The sequence below is a fragment of the Bos mutus genome, chromosome 23 (assembly GCF_027580195.1).
Source record: "Bos mutus isolate GX-2022 chromosome 23, NWIPB_WYAK_1.1, whole genome shotgun sequence".
NCBI lineage: Eukaryota > Metazoa > Chordata > Mammalia > Artiodactyla > Bovidae > Bos > Bos mutus.
The window spans coordinates 29990021-30005427 of NC_091639.1; the positions used below are offsets into that span (position 1 = coordinate 29990021).

Consider the following 15407-nt stretch of genomic DNA (forward strand, 5'->3'; position numbering starts at 1 on the left):
AAGGATATAAAGGGAGAGAATATAGGTGTGTGTATGGCTGGTACGTTTTGCTGTCCAGTAGAAATTAACACAGCACTGTACTCCAATAATAATTAATTAAAAACAGGAAAACAGGAAAAGTGAAAAAAAAAAAAGATCAAGATTCAACTTTGAAGAAATTCCAGTTTTGCTAACTTAAAAAGAAAAGGCCATAATTTTCACTGCTTCATGTTCCATGAGTGTTATTTAATGGATCTTTTTAATTTTATATGGAATAATAAAAGCAGAAAAACACAATAAATGGAGGTAAAAAGATCACTGAAAGATTTGCACACTTCCGCCTCTGGGAGTCATGGAAAATATGTTTTGTTTCCCAAGCAGTGTAAACACTTCTGCCACTCACCAGTCAAGTATATTTGGGTCTAAGAATGGTCTTGTTCCTATGAATGCTGCATAATGGATTTTCACGAAAGCCAGTGAGAACAAGGATAATCAGTACTTAGTAAGCAAGCCTGGTTAACTATTCTATGCCTATACCTTTTGCCTTGTTCATAAGTAACTGCATTTTCTGATTTGGCACTCAGGCCTACCTTAATGTTTTAATGTGCAAAATCACTCATTTTGAGAAATATAATTTCTCCTGTAACTGTTCAGAGTAAATATTTTTAAATGAAGAGTTAAAATTTTTTATCATGAAACTGATGGCTTTCTATAAGCTGGCCTTCATACATCTTCTCTGACCTTTGCTCCCAGGAATTAATTCACAACGACAACTCCTACATGAATGAGCCAAATTTGTCTGTTCATTATCCTGGGAACAAGCAATATATTCATCTACTTCAATTACGCTTAATGTAAAATCCTCTCCTTTTTTACTTATTGAAATTTTACCCAACTTTTAAGGTTTTTAATTCTCACTCTTCTCATCAGGCTTTAGAGTTCTCATAACGTTTCATATACATGTTTTTAGAAATGGACAACCATTTCAATAGACCTGATGTTCCATTCAATAGCACCTCTTTAAAATACTGTTTGTGGCACATGCTGATGCGAAAGGATCCAATGAAGTTTAAAAAATATAACCTACCATAGTGCATACTGAGCCTCTTTCAGGGAAAAGAAGGAAATATTTATCAAATGCCTACTCCTTTTCTGGCACATTCAGTTCAGTTCAGTTCAGTCGCTCAGTCGTGTCCGACTCTTTGCGACCCCATGAATCACAGCACGCCAGGCCTCCCTGTCCATCACCAACTCCCAGAGTTCACTCAGACTCACATCCATCGAGTCGGTGATGCCATCCAGCCATCTCATCCTCTGTCGTCCCCTTCTCCTCCTGCCCCCAATCCCTCCCAGCATCAGAGTCTTTTCCAATGAGTCAACTCTTCCCATGAGGTGGCCAAAGTACTGGAGTTTCAGCTTTAGCATCATTCCCTCCAAAGAAATCCCAGGGCTGATCTCCTTCAGAATGGACTGGTTGGATCTCCTTGCAGTCCAAGGGACTCTCAAGAGTCTTCTCCAACACCACAGTTCAAAAGCATCAACTCTTCGGCGCTCAGCCCTCTTCACAGTCCAACTCTCACATCCATACCTGACCACAGGAAAAACCATAGCCTTGACTAGACGAACCTTTGTTGGCAAAGTAATGTCTCTGCTTTGAATATGCTACCTAGGTTGGTCATAACTTTCCTTCCAAGGAGTAAGCGTCTTCTAATTTCCTGGCTGCAGTCACCATCTGCAGTGATTTTGGAGCCCAAAAAAATAAAGTCTGACATTGTTTCCCCATCTATTTCCCATGGCACATTAAGTTATTTCTTATCTTAAAAACACTGCAAGAAAAGTTTTATTATCCCCATTTTACAGCTAAGGAAGATCAAGGCTGAACAATAATATAATAACCTGCCCAGGTCACATATCTAGTAAGCCGCGTACAGGTAAGATCGATTTCCTAATGTTAGGGTCTGTTTGTGTGCTGCCACCTATGCAAAGCCTTGTTTTAAAAGCGTGGGCTTTGAAGTTAGATGGGTCTAGGTTTGCTCAAGCCTCTGAGATTTGCTAGCTCTTTGACAGGCAAATTATTTATCTTCTCTGAAAAGCTTCAACTTTCTCACCTATAAAATATGGGTAATATTAATATGCACCTCAGAATCCAGGATTACATGAAAAAAAGTGCATTGGAAGGACAATGAGGGACTAACAGGAAAGCTACCATTTACTATTACTATGTATCCCCAGTTGTAGAATTGTGGTTTGTTCCATGACCACAGACTTCCTTTTTTTTTTTCCTTCTTTGTACCTTAGGTCCTCAGGAATTGAACCCCTGCCCCCTGCAGTGGAAACTCAGAGTCGTAACCACTGAACTGCCAAGGAAGTCCCAGATGTTTTCTTTTTAATGAAATGAAATTATACTTTTAAGGACAAACTTTATTCAAATTTTGTGTCATATTAGTATACTTCTAAATTCAAACAGAGTATTAGTCAAAACTAGAACAGCAAAGCTTCAGAAACAAAACAAAAATTTTGAAGGAGTTACTGCTAACAAAGCCATCCCCCCAAGCAGCATCATATATTATGCTTGTCAGAAACCTATAATTTTCTATCTTAAACTATTATTCAGAAGAAACCAAAATATTCCTTTTTTTGCAATGTGAGTAATGTGTTAGCAAACTGTTTAGCCAGATAAATCCTCCCAACTGATTAGAAAGATGACACATTTAAACGGAGAGGAAACATCTCAACTCAATATATACAGAAACAGCACTATAAATACACCACACAGGGAGTCTGAGATCTGTTTTGTTTTCAACACAAAGTTTTCAAAAATGACAATATCTTGTATTTACACGCTCTCAATTTTCTCAAATATTTTTGTTGGTCTGGTTGAGATGGCACTTATTTCAGAGCAGCTTTGAACTGACTGACCACACTTACAGATCCACAGTTAAATCTGTATCATCTCCAGGCCTCTTTTCTGAAACAAAAAGAGAAAAACCTCAGGTTGAGGAAGAAATGTATAAATAAGAAAAAAAATGGGGAGGGGGGCGCGGTGTAGGGGGGACTGTGTTGTGGCTTACAGAATCTTAGTTCCCTGACCAAAGATTGAACCCATGTCCCCTGCAGTGGACACATGGAGTCCTAACCTCTGAACCACCAGGGAGTGCCCAAGAAGATTATTTACGTGGGTGCTACCATGACAAAATTCATGTCCTGTAAAAATGGGGAGAGGGAAAAGATGTGTATTCTAATTACTACAGGGAATTATTCCTACAGATATGATTTTTAAAAAATATTTTAGTCCTCACACTGTATCTATTATCATACAAAGTTTCTCCTAAAGATTATGAAATTGGCATATTTTATATTTTACTAGGATGATGTTCGGAGAAGGCAATGGCAACCCACTCCAGTACTCTTGCCTGGAAAATCCCATGGATGGAGGACCCTGGTGGGCTGCAGTCCATGGGGTAGCTAAGAGTCGGACACGACCAAGCAACTTCAGTTTCACTTTTCACTTTCATGCACTGGAGAAGGAAATGGCAACCCACTCCAGTGTTCTTGCCTGGAGAATCCCAAGGACAGCGGAGCCTGGTGGGCTGCCATCTATGGGGTCGCACAGAGTTGGATATGACTGAAGCAACTTAGCAGCAGCAGCAGGATGATGTTGGCAAATAGTTCTTTGTTCTCTTTCATTGGTGCATACTTTCACATAACACTAAAGTCATCAAGAGCTGATTTCATTCTCCACATGCCTCAATATTGAGAGTCCCTTGGACTGCAAGGAGATCCAACCAGTCCATCCTAAAGGAGATCAGTCCTGGGTGTTCATTGGAAGGACTGATGCTGAAGCTGAAACTCCAATACTTTGGCCACCTGATGCGAAGAGCTGACTCATTTGAAAAGGCCCTGATGCTGGGAAAGATTGAGGGCAGGAGGAGAAGGGGACGACAGAGGATGAGATGGTTGGATGGCATCACCGACTCGATGGACATGGGTTTGGGTGAACTCCGGGAGCTGGTGATGGACAGGGAGGCCTGGCGTGCTGCAGTTCATGGGGTTGCAAAGAGTCGGACACAACTGAGCGACTAAACTGAACTGAACTGATGCCTCAATTCTAAGAACCAGTGTGTTTCTTATGAACAAGACCATGCATTAACCAGGAACATCCAACAAACTGAATCACCATATAAACTAAAAAATCTCCAAAGAAATTCCAAGAGATTATTTAACAAAGATCACTTGAATGTCTGTATCTGATTAAGTAGATGCAAACCCTGACATGACCAGATATTGGAACTATCCAATACAGATTTTGAAGCAAGAAGTTCAACAAACTCCAAACAGGATAAACTCAAGTATCTAGACATAGCCCGGGAAATCACCTATCATATAATCTTAACTGAAAAACACAATTTATGTGTGTATGTACGATGAAATCAACCATGTTCAAAATATATTGCTGATATGTTTATATCCCATATAAACAAAAATTATTAAAATCAAACTGATTAATCTGTCTTTGGATGGATGTATTATAGGTGATTGCTACTTTCTCCTTTTTAACTTTACCATTTTCTCAGATTTTCTGCATCAAATGTATTTTATCAAGGTCAGAAACAACAAACAACTTCTTTTTTTTAATCCCAAAATGAAAATCAAGGAGGAAAACATTAATAAATAGTTTTCCCAAAAAGATACAGGGCATAAAATCCAGAAGCATTGATAGTGTTGTTGCTGTTTTCCATTGCTGTTATCACAAGTGTTTTTCCTTCCATTATTCCTAAACACAAATGCTTAGAAAACAGTTCAAGTTGAAACAGAGCAGGACTCTATGGTCCATGCCCCACTGTGTCCTCAGCCTGCCTTTTGTCTGAAAATCAATTTAATCAGAAAAGTGAGACAATTCAGAAACAAGGGAAAACAGTCAAAGGAGACCAAATAATAACAATGCAGTCATTAAGCATAGTCAAGGACCTTCTCAAGGGCTGTAGATAATATGCTGAGCCATATCCTGTGAGCTGTCTTGCAGATATTAAAATACCAGATAGAGAAATTAACTACATGATGATCAGACTTTAGCCATGACATAACCTGACATAATTGGCCTTAAAGAAATGGAAACAAACTGGCCCTGGAACTGAAGATCAACTACCTAAAACAACCAAGATGACTCTGGTCAGACCACTGATGACCAGTTTCAGGATGACTGCCAGAGATGACTGTGTTGTTTCTACAGGTAGTGCCCTCCTTCTGTCTATAAAAGCTCTTGCCTACTGACAGTGGGGGGAGCCTTTGGACAGACGTCCGCCCTGCCCTCATCCCAACCCAGATGCCAGCATCTGAAATAAAGCAAACTTTCCTTTCCACTAACCTGGCCTCTTTAATGGTTTCTAAGCGGTGAGCCACGGGACCTGCACCTTTCAGTAACAAGGTTACCTTTCAAAATGAACAACAGCCTTACTAATTACTGCTTAAATATACTCATACCTCAGATGGACTCTTATCCAATTTGGGTATACCATTCCAGACATTCTCAGGGTTTACTACCTCCTCTATGCCATTTGAAAGGTCCAAAACCTGCAAGAGAGAAAGAGTAATAAAAACTGGTAATTCCAAACACTGTCACTGATTTATGTTAGTTACACAGTGTCCTTTATCAAATGAAATACTTTAAAAGGCAGTCACAATGATTTTGTTAAACTTTAACATTGCATTTCAACTCAATGGTACATCAGTCCCAAAAAACATATTGAGTATCTATGCCTAGACATCAAAGATGGATGTTCTCAAATTCTCATGGTATAAGTCTGCACATTGCTAATCCTTCCCCCTAGAAATTCTTCATTAGCCAAGCCAGCAAGGGAAAAGTCCAGGGATCAATATTTAGGAAATGTGGCAAAGGATTCTGACACAGGTGGTTTTTCAAACCACAGGAGAAACACCATTTACTGAAGGTTTCAAGGAGATTTTACACAAGGGAATAATAGTCAGATTCTCATTTGACAAACACCACACTGGCAATGTGGAGAAGCAACGGATGGAAGACGAGAGGTAAACCAATTGAAGGTTATTAGAGGAAGCTAGTCGGGGTTGGTTCCCTGGTAGCTCAGACGGTTAGGACTCTGCCTGCAGTGCAGGAGACCCGGGTTTGATCCTTGAGTTGGGAAGATCCCCTGGAGAAGGGAATGGCTATCCACTCCAGTTTCTTGTCTGGAGAATTCCATGGACAGAAGAGCCTGGCAGGCTACATGGGATTGCAAAGAATTGGACAAGACTAAGTAACTAACACCAACAGTTGTGAAATGAGAAACTTAACCAAAATAGTGGCATTAATAAAAACAGTTTTAACTGAGATAAGTGGAAAGTATGGAACTCAGTGACTGATAGGATTCCAGGGAGACGAAAGAGCCCTGAATGTTTAAATATAAACTTTTAAAATGGTTTTTGCATTGGATCAATTATCAGAGAGAATGAGCAGGTAACTAATCTGTTCAATGGGATTTTCTAATCTGGTAAAGTTTGGTAAAATTTCCTTAACAATCTGCAAGTACATTTTGAGACAAAGTACTTCACTGCAATTTTACATACCTTTGTGCCCTCTTCAGCTATTTCCAAAATCTCACATTTAGACCACGTGTTTCTGAGACTTGACCACACAACACATTTGGATCCGACAGTAAATCCTTTCAGAGTGTACGTGTTCTCTGGTTGAGCTACCAGATTGAATACAGCAAGAGTCAAAGCATGTCTCTTAATTTCTTAATGTTAGACATGCAAGCAAAGCATTTCCCTACGATGCATTTACTACTCCCATATCATTGGTATCATGGCACAGTACAACGTGTTCTGTCTCCCTAAATAACATGATCTCTATTTAGTTTTTAAAACTGTGTGTATGTGGACACAGGGAAAGGGTGAGACACAGATGAAGGAAGTATACGCACCATCACAGCACTCACAGTGGCCATTTCTTGGTGGTGGAATTATGATGATTTTCATTCTCCTTAGTCTACTGTTCTATTTCGTACAGTGTAATAATATTGTAATTATGCAACAATCGAGTAAATAAAATTGACATTTAAAAGTCTAACATTGATTTTTTTAAAAAACCTAAAAGATAAGCCATTTTGTGTAACTTTCAAATCTTATTACGTAGGCAAGAAAAGAGCAGCAAAAATAATTTATAAAAAACGTATAAAAAAGGTAATGGTAATAAGTGTTCTCCAATATTTACTTGTGGCTGTTAACTTTCTTGATTAATATAGGCTCCCTAACTCTATTGTTTTAAGTGTTTCAAATGAACAGCAAAGTATATGTACGAAGAAAACCAGTTGTTTTAAAACTCTGCTAAAATGATCCCCAATGTAAATTCATGCCTACAATAAGCTTGGCAAAGGAGCACTACATATTTTTAAAAACTGACCAAAAAACGTAATGTCTTGATCTAGAGATGATTTGTTTACATTTGAAATGGGACTACTTTTTAGAGACACAGATTTTAAGCATTCTATTTTTAAAAGCAAAAATAATTCAGCATTTTACACAGCATATAAAGTATTATTTCACATTAATTTCATCACTTAATTTCTTCATGTTTAAAATACCCTTCATAAAAATCCAAATCTAATTCTCTTTTCAGGTTTTCAACTCCCCTCAAATTATTTTTTTAATTCAGTAAGAATTATTCTCTTCTTTTTAAGATAAATAACTGTTTTTCCCTAAGCTAAATAAAAGTGAACGGGGGGTCAAAAACTGCACATACCTGGGATATGATCTGGTAAGGTGTAATTGTGTTTCCTTGCATCTTTGTATTCTTCTTCAGAAAACAGAGAGGTCAATGGTGGCATGGCATCTCTACTTGTACATTCTGTAAATTCTTCTTTAAAGATACTCATTTCACTCTGCATCTTGGCATCGCAAGTCTGTCTGCGCAGGCGCAGCCTCCGCTCCTCATCAAAGCTTTCCGCACAACTGGATCCTCTTATGTCTTCAGTGCACAGGGCTTCTTGGGCTTTCTGACTAGCTGTTAAAGACAAAGGGTTTATTCTGTCCTCCAGACACAGCTGGGCTGTAGGCAGTTCTAGTTCAGGCTGTTTCTCGTCTTCACAGTTGAGGGGCAGCTGCCCTGGCAATGGTGGCAGGGTGACCTCTGGGTCACAGCCTTGGGGAAGAGTCATGGTTGGAGGCACCAGGTCCAGATCTTCTTTCTCCTCATCCCCGACCAGGGAATGCTGCAACTCAATGGATTCCAGCTCCAGGAATTCTTTGGACTCATCGTCAGGAGAAAGTGGTACCTCGAGAGAATTCAGTTCCAGGACCTCCTTTGCCTCGGTGGCATGTGGTAAGAATGTGTTAAATCCTGGCATTGGGTACTTATCATCAAACTTTGTTTTGTCACCCAATAGGCCCTTGACTTTTTCTTCCAGCAACTCGGTGCCAATCTTATTTTTGCCTGGGTTTTCAAAAGCTTCAAAAATGTTATCAGTTTTGGGGTCATAGAATTTACCTGGTTGTGTTTCAAGGATGTTTAAGTCTTTGTTGAGTCTTTGCAAGAGCTCAGCTGTCTGGGATTCAACATGGAGTATTCTCTCTCGTCCAGTTTTACTGCTTGATTTCTTAAGTCCAACATCGGGACTGGGGACCCCGAGAGCTCCCTTTACTTCTGCATCATTTTTTTCATACCTCAGATCACTGCTACGCATATCAATCTTAGAATATTTCTTCATTTTCTCACTAATGCTTTCACCTTTGCTTTTCAAGTCAACGACGGCTAAAGGGATATCACAAACGTCCCTTTTGATGTCTAATATTGTTATCTCCAACACATCTTCTGTGACTATTTCGTAAAAGTAGTCACATCCCTCACGAGGGCATGCGCCCTGTGAAATATTAAATCCTGAGAGGCAACATGGAAAGGCTTGCATGGGCACAGCCAAAAGCTCAGAAGGGATGTTCCAGAGTGCTTTCGGGTCCACGGAGTCTACAATGTTTCCAAAGTCCACAAGCCTGATGGACACAAGATAATCTTCACAAATACTGGTGACAAGGGCCCTATAATAATGCCCATCTTCTCTGTATCTCACTATGCAAGGATCTCCAATACGAGGGCAGTGGATACGACTTCTCCAATCTGTCACCTGCTCTCCCACAGTCTGTACTTCCACTTCTAAATGCTGAAGTTTCTTGGTATCTGCAAACTGACACCAAAAATATTCAGGTCCGTCGATCACTGTGGCATAAGCTCTTATAGTCTTCATCTTTGGATTATACCAGTTAAGAAACATAGAAGTATCTACGTCTGTTTTGCTGACCAATGTGGAACAGGCCCCTTGAACTATTTGCGTAGAAAATCCTAGTTGAGATTTTTCACTGAATGTATATCTGCTCACCATATCTTCGGCTATGATCCCATGTTCATCAGCAAGAGTAACTTCCCATTTGTCTTGAAACTGAACAAATTCGCATCTTATTTGAGTCTCATTTGTCCTTTGGGAAAAGTAATGCATCACTTCCTTATGGTTTAAAATCCCAGGAACCCCACATCCCTTTAAGGAACAGGGAATGCACAGTCCTGGTAACAGCACGTTAACACGGTCAAGTTTGCCTATTTTGTTTGTGTGAACCACAGAGACATTGCCATAATCTATAAACTGCACAGAGAGAAGGTCATTGAGTTGTGGTTCCTTGACCACAGCACGATACCATAAATTGTCTTCTGGGAAAACAGCACATATTACATCTCCTCTTTGCAAAGGTGGACCTGCATAATATTCAGGCCTTGTTCTAGTATCATTTAACCTCTCTGAAAGATGATCAATTTCAGCCTCATCTTCTGTTAGTTGAACGTAAAAGTCTGAAAGGTCATTTATATGAGAAACATACACAGTTGTTTTAAATCCAGGCATTATGGCCTTCTTAGGGAACTCAGAAATTTTTAGAGGCAAACCTTTGTCACATGAATCTCTTAGTTTTCTCTCTGAAAGAAAGGCTTCTAGTTTTGTGGCTTTCAAAGAGGGCTCCGCTGAACTTTCTAATTTCTTGTCTGTTGTTAATGGAGACACTTGATTATTTTTATTTCCCACAGAGTCCTGGTGCGGAGTGACTAAGTTTGTCTTTGTTGAACTCTGTAAAAATTTGAGTTCCCTACATGCTGAGCTGATCTTAGGTTTGTATGATTCTCCTAAGAGTGCCATACCATCTGGTTTGTTCTCTGATTTACTTAAATACTCTGTAGGTGACAACTTCACATCTTCCTTTTTCACTTCAAGAGTTTCAGTTGTAGAGAGGAGTGCTTTGCTTTTTTTTCTCCTTGTCCCACCTCTGTAACCCCGGAGCCCTAACTTCTCGTTAATATTAGCATTAATTTGAATGCTATCATTGTATAGTTCAATAATCAGTCTTCCATCTGGATCTTTTGCTACGACCAGAGCCTTCAATGACTTATCTGAAACAGTCTCCCGAAACCACGCTGTAACTTCTTCCGGTATATGATCAGGAATATCAGATAACGAACATTTAATGGCTTGCATGGGCCAAAGTAAGACATCATGTGCATCGCTAGGCACTGGGCACAGATCATCACTTGTTACCACACAAATGTTCCCAAAATCAACAAAGAATACTTTATTTGGTTCTTTTTCTATGATTACCCCCCTACACCAGTTTCCGTCAGTATACTTGGCAAGGCACAATGTGCCGGGGACCAAGGGAGATGTTCTTAAATGCAGCAAAACTTGACTTAATTGTGTAATATGATGGGACAGCTGTTCTAAAATACTTGCATTTCTTCCCAGTTGGCAATAAAATGCCCAAGGGTCATCAACATGTGTTATGTACACTGATTCTTCACTTCCAATTTTCATGTCATGTGTAGAATAGAAGTAAGAATGGAGCTTAACAGAGAACTCTAGAGGTTTCTGAAATTTTACTGGTCTCGCAAGTCTCTTTTGTATCAAAAAGTGGCACACACTCTGGAAAGGTGTTAGCAGATCCACCACATTAAACAGTTCATCATGAATGGAAGCCAGAGCAAATATTGTGCACTTTAATTCAAGACTGTTTTCCTGTGCATTATCTATAAATTCAATAAAAGCTTGGATTGCCTTTTCATCCCAAAGAAAAGGATTTTGTCCCATTGGCTGAATTAAATTATAAAGGCTGCACCTAAAAGCCTGAACCTTAGCCATCAGAAACTCTTCAGTAATTGAATAAATATTCTTCACAGATACCATTTCTTTGTCCCCATAATCTACAAATATGATGTTGACATACTCTGAAGACTGTGCCCCGGTAATTAGAGCTCTGGACCATTTTCCATCTGCTGTTCGTTTTGCCAAACAAGCAGGAGTAGTTCCCTGGTGGGGAGGAGCTGTGTTGTTGCAATAGTCCTGAATACTACACATGAGTGCTTTAAATCTTTGTGTGTTCCTGGTCAGCTGACACCAAAAATAGCCGGGATTTTCAACGCAAGATACTCTGACTTCCACTGTAGTTCCAACTTGTAGCTCTCCTTTACAAGAAGAGCCTGGCTCAATTCCCAAGAAATTCTGTACCAGAGGAGAATAAACAGACACTCTTTTCTCATTGTCTTGCACAAGTCCAGCTGAAACGTTTGTCGTAACTGCTGTGTCAGTCACTACTTCTGGAACAGCTGTAGTTTTACCATCTCTCATGGCTTTTTGTTCTTCCTTCTTGGCAGAAGATATTCTGTTACCGTCTATGGTAAAATGGTTTGAAACATGCCCTGGAGAGTGGACACTTACGGAAAGACTGTCCTGTGTTTCAAATTCCTGGTACTTGGCAAATCCAGCTTGAGCCATCACCTTACTAATGTTTTCCTCCCCCGTTCTTGATTCATCAAGAATCTCAATAATATACTGATTATCCTGCTTATCAAGGACATGGATAACTAACTCTTTGTGGAGCACAGTCTTTTTAAAAAAGGAAATTGCCTCTTGGCTCCAGTTTTCTTCCAAAGGCCAAATATCAGCCAGGGTGCACTGCAGGGCCAATATTGGTAGCCGCCTGAACTGAGGGAGTAGCATCCTCACGTCATACCGGTCCACGTTTTCCGAATTGCCCCGGTCAACTAAGAACACATCCACATTCTGGTCCTCTAATCGGGTGACCATAGCCCGGAAATAGCCATTTTCTTTCCATTTGACACAGCAAAGATCATCGGCTTCAGGTTTCAAGATGACACCATCCAGCTTACTGGCGGAGGCATAGAAACTGCACATTTTCTTCATCAGTTTGCTGAAGGTGCCATTGTGTTTCCTCAACCTAATCCAAAACTCAGAAGGATTTTTCACAAACTCCACCTGGGCATCATAGAAGGTGTTCATCTTTAACTTGATAGATGGTAAGGTGGGGAGTGAAATCTCTTCATCCATTTCTTCCGCAGAAGATTGACACTGAAAAGCTGTTTCCGGTTCTTCCTCCTCTTCCTCTTCTTCTCTGCCCTGGCTCTGAAGGAACTGGTCAGCCAAGCAACAGGACTGTACTCCGAACACACAGTTAAGATTAATCCCATCTTCGCCATATAAGGTGACGTAATACACATGCTCGAAGGAACAATAAAATTCAATCTTTGCGTTCACTGCCTGGCCCAGAATCAGTGCCTTCAGGTCACCGACCTGTGACCGAGACCAACCTCTCCCACCATCCCAGAGTCCGTACAGTGCGCAAGGGTAGGTCACCACGGGCATCCGAAAATATTCAGGCAGCAAGTAGCGGAGGCTACTACAACTCACTAACTCCTTCCTTCCATAGTCGACGTGAAGCACCTGGGCACAGCGCTGGGGCCGGAAAGTCTCAAGCAAGAGCGCCCTGTACCAAAGTCCATCCAACCCGCAGGATGCGCAAGGAGAGCCCGGCTTGTCTGGGCTCTCCTCTCTCTCCTCCCAGGGGGCACTAGTAGAGTGCTCGTCCCCAGTCCCCGGGGAACCCCGGTATACCTGAGCCATGCTCTCGGAGAGGCGGTGGATCTCCTGAGAGAGGCTGCGGAGCTGGCAGTGAATGCGGTGGGGATGGCACACCTGGGTAACCACCATGGGCTCCGTCACGCCCAGCTGCAGCTGAGGGTAGAAGTAATCCAGGCCAGGCTGCTCCTGCTTAGGGGGAACTCGCGGGACCACGACAGGCGTGGAGGCCGAGAGGTAGCGCTTTAGCAGGGAGCGGAAGACACTGTCGGGCACCTGCCGGGCCAGGCCGAGCTCCTGCATCTGCTGGGACAGCTCGGGCACCTCCAGGAGGACCAGGCGGTGGAGCAGCAGCACGTCCAGGACGCGCCCGTGCACTTCCTTGCCCTGCAAGTGGCTAAGGAAGTCCACGGCCCTGGCCGCCCAGTGCTGGGGCTCTCCCCCGCCCGCGCCGCCGCCGCCCGCCGGCACCAGGCCGGCCAGCACGCAGCCCAGCACCTCCGACGGCAGGTGGAAGAACTCGCTGCGCCCGGGAGCCAGCGAGCCCGCTCCGGCCGCGATGGTGCAGCCCTCGTCCAGCAGGAAGACGCGGCTCTCCTGCGCCTGCCTGCTGACCACGCGGCCGCGGTGCCACAGCCTCCCCACCTGCACCAGGCACAACTCGCCAGGCAAGGCCGAGGCACCGCCCAGCATCCAAGGGCCGCGCGCAGCCGCCGCCGCTTCCTGGATCTCCCTGCTCAGCCGCACGTACTCGTCCCGCCGCTCTCCCAGCAGCCCCCACAGCTGCACGGGAATCACCTCGGGCTGCACGTCCACGAAGGACACCCGCAGCACCAGCGAGGCCCCCGGCGTCGGCAGCCCGGGCGTCGAACACATCTCCGCCGCGCAGCCCGGCCCGGCCAGCGAAACCCCGGGGCTGCTAGGAGGAGAGCCCAGCAGACGCGGGCTCGCCCGACACACGGACAGGGAAGGATACCCGGCCTGGCGCCCACGCCGCAACGCCGCCGCCGTCGCCTCACCTGCTCGCGCCGACTGGTAAGACCCGACGGCCGGCCCAACCGCTCAGGGTCGCGCCGCCGCGCAGGCATTTGCAGCGCGAGGCCCCTTGGCTTCCGGCCGCGGGCCGCCGGCGGGTCTGCGTGGGCGGGCGGGGCGGAGCCGGGCCCCCCGGGGGGCGGCGGGATCGCAGGCTCGGGGTGCAGAAGGGGCCTCGGGGAGCCCAGATGCCCGTCGCTGCTCCGAGCCCCTTCGAGTTGCTTCGGCCCGGTCCGGGGCCTGGCGAGGCCCAGACCACGCAGGGACCTCCTTCTGGGCCATCTGACCGAGACAGACGGAGCCCGGCGAGCCCTGCACGGTGCGAGCCATTGAAGAACCGCGAAGGAGAAAGGGAGGCGCGAATGGTACGTTCGGGGCGTTGGGCCAGAACTCTCAGAGACCCGGAGCGGACCGTGCGGTGGCGCTGGCGTCCCCGGGGCGGACATTGGCTGTGCGCTCTCAACGACGTAGCCGCGGAGCCTGTTGCTGATAATCTCGTCTATGAACTTGTTGGATCACCTGGATAGAGTTATGATGAGGGTTACATAGATTGTTAAATGCTTCTTTCCCCACGATTACCCCGTGTATTTCTTTGCTGTTTTGTCTGCCCACTTTGCAGGCGTTTGGTCTCCATTTACGCACGGAGCTACTGTAGAACCAGACATCCATACACACTTGTAAAACTGGTAAAAATCTGAATTTGTGGGTTATTCCAATGTCATTTTGCTGGTTTTGATTGTGTACTACAGTTGTTCAAGATTTGGGTAGGACTGGGTGAAAAGTGAATGGAAATTTCCTGGACATTTTTTGCAGCTTTGAAATTAGGTAGTGCTACCCTTTCAGCTTTATTCTTTTTCTTCAAAATGGTTTTGGCTATCTAAGGTCTTTGCTTTTTCCAATGTATTTGATTAGGTTGGCCAAAAAATTCATTCAGGTTTTTCCATATATTACAGAAAAGCTGTAACAAACTTTTTGGCTAAATCAATGGAATACACTTGTCATTTCTGGGGGAAAATAATCTTGAGATTTTTTTTATTAGGATTGCATTGAAGATAGTGATCAGTATGAGAAATTACATCTGAGCAATATTGAGTTTTCCGGTCCATGGACATGGTTTCTTTCTCTGTTAATTGAAGTATTCTTTACTTTGTCTCAGCACTGTTTTATAATTTTCAGTGAACAAGTCTTGCATGTAATCTGTTAGATTTATACCTAAGTTTTACATTTTTTTTATGTTATTGTAAATGATATTGACAAAAAAAAATTTAGCTTCCAATTTTTCACTGTTAGTAAATAGCACTATATTTATAGTTTTGTGACTCCCAGGTAAAGAATCCACCTGCCAATGTAGGAGATTCAAGTTTGATCCCTGGGTCAGGAAGATACCCTGGAAGAGGAAATGTCCACCCATTCCAGCATTCTTGTCTGGAAAATTCCATGGACAAAGGAACCTGGCAGGCTACAGTCCATGGGGTCACA

At 43.3% G+C, this 15407-nt stretch overlaps 1 protein-coding gene across 1 annotated transcript; it reads right to left on the minus strand.

Moving 5' to 3' along the window:
• Window positions 1–1364: 1364 nt before the first annotated feature.
• Window positions 1365–13902, minus strand: TDRD6 (tudor domain containing 6). The gene is made up of 4 exons (XM_005906248.2): window positions 7736–13902; window positions 6562–6686; window positions 5461–5550; window positions 1365–2947 (listed from the first exon to the last, which is right to left on the minus strand). Exons 1-4 carry the CDS (start codon window positions 13767–13769, stop codon window positions 2918–2920), a joined length of 6279 nt encoding a protein of 2092 aa, XP_005906310.2. The 5' UTR covers window positions 13770–13902; the 3' UTR covers window positions 1365–2917.
• Window positions 13903–15407: the final 1505 nt, after the last annotated feature.